The 9,317-nt window shown below is 34.2% G+C and overlaps 1 protein-coding gene across 1 annotated transcript in view; it reads right to left on the bottom strand.

The window, feature by feature from the left end:
• Positions 1-485: 485 nt before the first annotated feature.
• The window catches only part of LOC121871988 (solute carrier family 35 member F1-like), a 68,898-nt gene continuing 60,066 nt past the window's right edge, over positions 486-9,317 (bottom strand). Inside the window, exon 10 of the mRNA XM_042374608.1 lies at positions 486-8,970. Coding sequence (XP_042230542.1) covers positions 8,911-8,970 — 60 coding nt within the window. The 3' untranslated portion in view covers positions 486-8,910. The remainder of the gene's footprint in view (positions 8,971-9,317) is intronic.

The raw sequence follows: 9,317 nt of genomic DNA, 5'->3' as shown, positions 1-9,317 counted from the left end.
CATACAGTGTGGGATCAGACAGCCATCCTCTCCATGAAGGCAACCTCTTTCTAAAAGATTACAGTGCATTGTCTAATCAAGTTTTATCAACTATGTGTCTACCTTACTCAAAGTATGAATAACAGAAATCAAATTCAAAGATTAATATTCAAATCTAAATAATTACCCTTACAGTGTACATATGAAGGACATATGATTGCATTAATCCTGTATAGAATGAGGTAATTCCTTGAGGAATGGAAATCGTGAGTTTTGTTGCGAGTGGCAGTCCTAAATACTGTACGTAGTGTACTTTAATTCACCTCTCACATGTCACAGAATAATTCATTTTCAAGTTAGAAAATTTGTCTGTAATTTTTTTTTAACTTGTATTATACAGAAAATCTTATTATAATTCTGGAATTCATTATTTACACAAATTCATTGAAGGATTCTCTCACTGTTGATAAAAACTTGGTGAGCTTCACTGCAGTGACAGTCACATAGACTGAGGAAATCTTTATTCCCAAGATTGTCAGGCTCAAAATTTACAATTACACATTTACAACAATTTCTGTAATCCTAGATAGCTAATTAAACAGTTGAACTTTCCTATGTTGTTGTCCAACATTTGAGAGCAACTACTAGTCACTCTTTGCATTTATGAACATCTTTTGAGACTTTAAATATGTATATGATACAATAATGACAAATTAAATTCCTATAAATCAATATTCAGTGAAATATAAATGTTATGCACATATCTACCTTAAAAAACTGCAAAAACATACACAAGTTACATAAACAACAAAGTATCTTGTTTAGTTCATTCTATTCTAACCTATGTTGTGCTTCTTTGTTGTCTGAGGACAAGTTCAATTAAGCTTAAAGGTAAACCAATATGTACTGTTGTATCCAGACTAAGGCATAAGTAATGGTATTATTTGCTGTACAGTTTCAAAGATGTGAAAGTAGTTAGTCTTGGTTCTCACAGAATAATGCTCTAAGGAGCAGATAATGAGTAACATAAACACAATAAACATGAAAAATTAGATACATTTTCTGACAGGTCAAGCAGACACTGTTGACTGTCCAAGAATTCTCCCCATACCCATTTGAGATACACATTATATTGTTATACTGATGAGAAAGCCCAACTAAACAATTCCCACCTCACACTTTTAAACAAATATCCTGATAAAAAATTGTTTGTTTACTTTGTGGACCACCAACTCAAATAATAATAATTTTGGTCCTTGATCAACCGTCAGTGACTTCCCTTTACCCTTCTTATGTGAACGACTGTATTGTATGTATGCACTTTCTTAACAAGTAGACCAAAACACCTTCCCCCTATATACAGTACACTCACACTTGTAAACCACATTTTATCTGTTCCTAAATTATCAACCCAATCTTTGTTTTAGCATCTTCCTAGGATAAAATTCATGCATCCCACCTCCCCTGATGTGGAGTTCACTTTCTCCTTAAACACATATCTACATCCCCTTTATGTGTAGATCAGTTTGCTAGTACAGTACACATACACCACTTCCTTTTTATGTATACCGATTATGCCTCCACTATACAGTATATGCTTGCCACACTTGTAGCCATTTTAGTATAAAGAATACTGACAATGTGAACAGGTAAACCAAACATTATGCTATACATGGCAGTGTAACAAGACGGACCCTTCTGCTTCTACACATTCCGGGCGCAAGTTCATAAATTTTTTTGATTCTGGTTGAACACATCACACAGTAATCAAGGATATATATATAGTCTGTCATATGTACAAACAATTAATCAGTAGATGCTTTCAAGACCAAATATCTACATGTTCTCTTGAAAGACACAGGTCTTCAACTATAGCTTGTATTTAAAAAGACTCCGACATATGCTTGGAAAATAAATTCTAATGATACAATCTACTAGCTGGCTAAAAAGTAGAATACAGACTAACTGCATCCATTGTAAGCATATACACTCGGAATACTAAATGTCCATAAAAGGATTTTGTGGTAACAACTGTGGGTACTAAGAGCAAAGGGTGTGTACTGTGTCTCACTGCCCACACTGTTTGTAGGAGCCAGACGGCACAGTGCCGCCAGCCATGGCAGTGATGCTCAGTGTGAGTGTATTTTACCATCTCCACCCAGGACCTACAGGCAGACTCACTAATGCCTACTGAGAAAAATGAGGGGACGTGAACAATGTTTAACTGGTAGCTCATTGGGTCTGCCACTTACACCTAGCGGAGAAACTAGGGCAGTTACCGTACATGTGACCAGAGGAGACCAAATAAGTCCAGTTTTCCAAGTATTCTACTACTTCTCAGTACTGTATAGGGTAAGATGCTATTACTTTTCAATATAGATTTCTGGAGAGTTACTAAGAGTTAGGTAATGCTCACAAGGGTTACCTTATGTGGCTAGTGGGGACCTTCCACATATACAGTACCTGTACTAGCAAATGGAACCCTGAACTGCTGCACCTCAAAATGACCAGCATGAGAGCATAGTGTGCCCTAATGCCAAGTGGGGTATCTAATTTACCAATATCAATAAAAAGGGAGCAGAAGGGCCAACCACAGGTACCTGGAAGGGACCTTTTAGTTGCTAAAATGATAATTTGGACCCGTTCAGCTTTGATAATGATGGGTGATATGTCACCTTATGCTGCAGTACTCCAAATGTTGGTATTTTGAGTAAAGTTATGACAGATCATCTTATAAAACATATAACAAGACGAAGAAACAACTCACCATATACTATCTTTGAAAATATATGATATACATTTCTTATCTTGAAATTAATCTTAAATATTTAATAAAAGAATTGTACAATGTAGAATAAAATAAATTACAAGACCTACTCTTAAACATTTTCTGGTAATGCAAGCAAGGCTATATCTGTGGTTTATATAGTTGCATTTGTTAACAGGGAATTCCCTGTAAGAGGTAGATGGAGTCAGAAAGTGACTAGTTATGCAAATAATGCCTGTAAATCAGCTGTGCTGGTCTCCAAGTAAACAATGAAGAAGGCAAATATATCCTGTTTATAAATGTCTATATTGTAATCATTATGTCATACACATGAACTACGAACATACCTGTATAGCAATTTTACATTCCAATTTTTTTTTAAATTCTCTATAATCAATAGGCATGCACAGTGATTTATGTCATTATTCCACCAAATTATTATTTAAAATTAAATACTGTACTGTGACATCTTATTTAAGTATTAAGAAATACATTCATATCTTGTATATACAGTACTGTATTCACAAAAGGATTGCAGGGTCAGATAAGCAGGTCAGGAGAAGACTTATTGATGAGAGAGAACCAATGAAGGTTAGTGAGGAAAATCAAAGGTATTGTACTGTATTACAATTAAGGAAAAAAAGGAAGAAATGAGGGTGGAGATGGATGTACAGAAAACACAGTATGTTTATTTAAGAATTATACTCATTAACAATACATTTACAGCAATAGCTAAAGAAAGCTTCTAGTTACTTCAAGACATTAAAAATATATTCATGTGAAGCAAATCATAAAATTAAAATTAATTTCTTGACATACCATACAAAATTTATTTACTCACAACATAGTTAGTAGTGAGATAAATTAGAAAACCATGTTACATGATCAATATAAAGAGGAACTGCATACAATATTTACAACCCAGAGGAGATAAGCAAATAAAAAAAATCATATGACCATATGTTCAAACAGTGCAAATTATAATTATAATACTGTACAAGATATTTTGAGAAATAAAACCCTCTACACACAAGGGGCAACCTTACTTAAATGATGTACAATATGTGTTGCATTTGCAAAGGCTGCAAAGAAAGAAACAAATGAACTCAAACAAAGACAAAGTGTTCAAGACACAGAGTAAGGACTTAAGTGCTTCTATATTTTTTGTAAAAGTTAATACAAAATGTGCAAATTCTCTCTATAATACTTCACTCATAATGCAAACAGGTGTTACACTATTAGTATTTACAATTGTACAAATAGTTTAGTCTTCTAAGGTTGCTGCAGTAATTAACTATAAATCGTTACATTATATATACTGTATTTATATATTTATCTCTGACGAGTCCTACAACATGTGTTATGTGCACTTAAAATGCTCAATTCTGTAAACCTTTGTGCTTACTATACAAAGTAAATAGCACCAGTTTCCTTGGCATTTGTGATTAGGGAAGAACACAACACTCCTATACATTAGGTGACGCCACTGTGCAGTGGGCAATGCTTCCTGCCGTTCTCTATACTGAACTGTCACACAACAGGCAAACACAGTAGGGAACACATGCTGCTTTTATATACACACAGTTACTAAAGAGTAAAGAAACCACAACCAACACACACTCATAATGTTGCAAGTGAGTGGATAAACATGCAACTAGTACATTCTCTTTGTCCTCATCTAGGAATATAAAAGCTAGAGGTATCTGCATATCTGCAAATTAAATTAATTAAATACTGTATGAACTAAAATGCACCAGGTACAATAATTGATTAGGTATTTGTAGAGTGAAGGAGTATCACTATCACTACATCTGTGTTTGTCTACATAGTGAATGAATAAAGACCGATATTAATTAAATTGCAAAATCAGAGCGACTATTTACATGAACATTATGCATTCACCACTTTCGAGACTGGAAGAACTAAAAAGATGATCTCTTGCTGCTTTTATATACTGAAGATATACCATTTCCTCCTCATATCTAAGTGTTGGAATCAGAATACATATGGCTATATTATCAAATCTCATCTTCATTTGTTAATATCCCTAACATGACTCTCACCACAAGCTCAAGTACAGTAAACGTCTTAATGTAGGAAGGCTCATATCTAGGGTATTAAGTAATGATATGAAGTTTTTCAGAATTCAGCTTTATAAATGTACACTCAAAGTGATATGCCGACATGGAGGAATGCAAAATTTCCAAAAATATCTTTCCCAAAAGAGTTTGGTGTCTTACTGGTGTTACCTTCACAGCAGTTTCTCGTAATGTGGGAATCCAGTAAAAAATATTACTGTATATTTTAATGTATCTGCTGAGATTGGGAATTTACAATACATGTATTGCTTATACAATGATGAGTCCAAGAATAAGAGGTGAAGGAGTTGTACAAGTTTGTTACCATGGTTACTGTGTTTATGAAGAGGAAAAATGACTGGGAGCTGTAATGCAGTGTAGTGCTCGTGAATTGATAAAAAAACACACTTCTCGTATATTTATAAACAATGATTGAATCATAACATATTCAGCATATTAATTTCTTGAGTGATTAAATCTTTTACTTTTTCAGCTTTGATCAAAAGAACTACGTATAGATATAAGAAAGCACAAGCAGGTGAGGTGAGCCTCAATACAGCACTGTCATCATGTAATCAGACCACAGTTGTCAACTCCTGGTCAGGCCTAAGTTGACAGCTTTGGTGTGACCAGGAGTTGAGAGTTCTGGGGTTTTCTGAGGTGGAGTCATGTACTAAGGCATGAGGCTACCATCAGGTGATGAGAAAATCACATCATATTGATATAAGAGAAGTGACTAGAGAACAAAACAAGATTGGCATATGACTCAAACCTTGTAGTGTGCTAGCAAAGTACTGAAAACTATTCATTATAGTACAATCCGAAAAGTTCTAAGTACCAATCAACAAAAACAAAATTAATAAATAAATGTACACATTATAAACAGAAGAGCTAAAGATTTAATATAGAATACCAGCACTTGCTTTATATCAGCACTGCTGCTAATGTCACTACCACTATTGTACTACACTACCAATAGCAATACTACTACTACAGGTACAGGTATTATCACTGCCACTACCTGTACTAGAAATGCACCAATATCACTACCAAAATAAAGAAACCAATGTCCCATAAACTACAAACATGGCTGAAGTTTCAATCCTGTGTTTATAGCAAAAGTACTGTACTGTAACTGGAATATGTGATGCCCAAAACTTTTATCAAAATTTGAGTTATCTTTTGAATTTGTGACTGAAATAACATGACTAAATCAGGATTATTTACTGTCATTGCCAGCTTGATTTGCTAAGGATTCGATTGCAATTATTTAAGTACAGTATGTTGTGAAATGGGTACAGCACTATATACTATACCATAGTAGAAATACCATAATTTGTTACAGCAATAGGAATGAATGATTGAATGAAAATAAATGAAGGAAGAGTCTGTGTTTGCTCCATACTTTAGCCATCCCTTAGTGTCGCAGGGAATGACTTGGAGTAAAAAAATGGATGAAAAAAGTTACTCTATAGTCAATTATATAACACTGTACAGTAGAGAACTGATTGACCCCCTAACCTATTAGTAAACCAAAAGGTGGCAAAGAGGATAGAGTGCAGTGTATTTCTATTACCAGATGTTTACATTAACTTCTACATCATACAATTCTGATCAATAACTCTTTCAACTACAGTATTTAGATTTAGAACATATGAAGAAGAGTTAAAATTCAAATACTGTACTACAATACCTCTTAATGGTAAGTGTAATTTCAAGTGACAGAATCTCATAATTGTTTCCTTATCTGCATCATAGCTTCCTTTTTCCGTTCACAGTAAACATGACTTATTACATGGGTTGAAATGGTAGTCAAAAACTAGCAGTGTTATTTTCTTTAGTTCTTGCTGTGTTGAAAATAATATTCAGGTTATCATGAGTGTAATGTTGATTACCAAAACACTACAATCAGCTTAATTGTAAGATCAGTACTTGCTGCTGGTGAGTTTGAGAAGTAAAAAATAATTAAATTGACAAGTAAATTGATTTGATGATGATAAAAGTAAAATAATATGCTGTGAAAAAATTGGTAACAGTTTCCACTCCCCACCAGCTATACAGAAATCTCTTTTAAAGGAGAATATCTACCTTTAGCTTCATGTCCAGACTATTGAAGTGTACAGTTACCGGTAACATAGCAGACACGGCTTGTGTGCTCATTACAGACTGACTTAATTTTGTACCCGAGACTTTCACAAGTATCCTTCACCAATAATCTTAGATATGAAAACATTAACTCAACATTAATTAATATAATAAATACATATGATCAGATAAGATGCCACTCATGATATACTTTCAAGACATAACTGGGAACTTCATTGTTCGAATGAAAAGATTACACAGGTATTACCTAGCTGAGATATTTTCAGCCTATCCAGGAAGAGACAGTGTTAATTTGAATGAAATTTACAGTAAGACCTGTTACTGTACCAAATGATGGTGATAGTTTTCACAAATTACTTCCCAATGATGTTAAACCATGTAACTTAGTACTGGAAAGGTCATACCTATTTAACTTTTTGAACAAGATTTGATAAAGGAAATGCCTATCAAAAATTTGATCAACTATTTATAATGGATAAAAATCCACAGTTGTGTCCACTACACAGTAATTTAGCTCACATCTACAGACTGTACATATTCATGCAATAAGTCTAAATAAAAACAAAATACGTAATTCACAGAAGGACAACATGCTTTGACAAAATTACAAATTTTGATAATATGACATCTTCAAAAAAAATATCTTCCAGGGGAGAATCAAGGTGCCTACATTACTCTAGTAAAATAGATCATTTGTCAATGGCACACACACAAAATTTATACTAGCTTCCTCCTGGGCATTCTTCTTGTACTTAACTTTAGTTATTAAAAGTTGAACACCACAGAAGTCTTGACACACTTCTATCACCGATGAAAGCAATAAGAAAACTGATTTTTGTAAAATCGAGTACCCAATCTCTTGACAACCATATCCTAATATTATGGTTCTTCCACTAAGAGAAGTAACCATAGAGCATGCAAAAATCTACACACATCATTATTGTCACAACTTCCATTGCAAAAATTCTATTTCAGAATCAAAACAGTCACATACACACTATACTTATCATAAACCACACAACACAGAACATGTCCAAAGTCTCAAGTATTAAACACAAAAAAAAAATCACTCAGTACATGCTTCTCTTGATCAGAAATATACTGAAATATATTGTGATTTCTTGAGCACAAGTTTTCCTTGTAGGTGATGCCGACTACACACTAATGTTGCAGTCTACCCCTTCACTAGCACTAAAAATACTATTTCCAACACCAGTGTCATGATTCTGCAATTTATGATAATAATCTTATGCATATGATTAATGTTATTTAGTGAATATTATACACATTCATAGTCATCATGTAAGGTTACTTTTCTATACTGTATATCCAGGAACCTGCATATTATGTCATAGATCATGCACAAACTGAGTCTTGAGCATTTAGAGGGTATTGGGGTCCAGGTGCTTCAGTAAGTAACCCATCCCTTGCTTGTGTGACTTCTTGATGCTGGAGTCATCAGTAAGGTTAATGTGTGTAAATACTCTACCTATACCTTACATCACCTCTACTGTACATTAAAACATCAACATTAGAAAAAATATCCTTCATGGATCTGTTTAACCAGTCTTGGTCAACTATAACCTGTTGAAGGTCACATTATGGGCTTGCCTGAGCCTTAGTGATGTTTGAACTGGTAAACAATTTCCTGTAGTATTGATAGTAAAAACAAAGACCCATCTTCAGAATCTCATATTATGATAAGATTCACACACACAATATATTCAAAGATAAACCCCTTCATTTGTTCCATCAGATTTATCTCAGAGACTCGGGGAAGACTTGAAAAACAACCAGCCCAGTCGCCACAGTCACGACTAAAATTACATTGCATTCGGCATTATGACGCGAGTACGTGGGAAGGATGACACAACAATGACTGAAGACACCGTGGTACTCAGCAGAGATAAGGTATTTGTTGTGGTACTGATGTATGGTAAGAGTGTGAGGAGGTGATAGTAAGTAGCAGCAGCCTCAACTCTAGCACCTCACATCTCCCAGCTCGTGGGAAGAGGATGAGGCACCGTTGGCTCTATAGAGCTGTGGGGGAGAGGCAGAAGACAGTGATCAGTGAATATGATCCATCATCACCAAACAATAAACAATTATTACACTTATTACAATACATTAAAAGCAAGCATCATATGAATACTGGGATAGTGGCTACATTTTAAAACATCATACTGAACGTTTGTGCTATTCCCACTTGACTGTATTATCCATTATTAAAGACAAAAACTTTAAATCAGTGGATCTACATTTTAAATTACATATATTTATGACAATTCAACACATATACACAAAAGTAAATCAATGAAGTGAAAACGAGGAGGTCACAGTCACAGTTGTTAATGCATAGAACTTCGATAATTCACTGGAATATTATT

This window comes from Homarus americanus, unplaced genomic scaffold (assembly GCF_018991925.1).
Source record: "Homarus americanus isolate GMGI-L3 unplaced genomic scaffold, GMGI_Hamer_2.0 scaffold51476, whole genome shotgun sequence".
Classification (NCBI taxonomy): Eukaryota; Metazoa; Arthropoda; class Malacostraca; order Decapoda; family Nephropidae; genus Homarus; species Homarus americanus.
The sequence above is the reverse complement of the archived record's forward strand: the minus strand, read 5'-3'. Positions and strand labels throughout refer to the sequence as shown.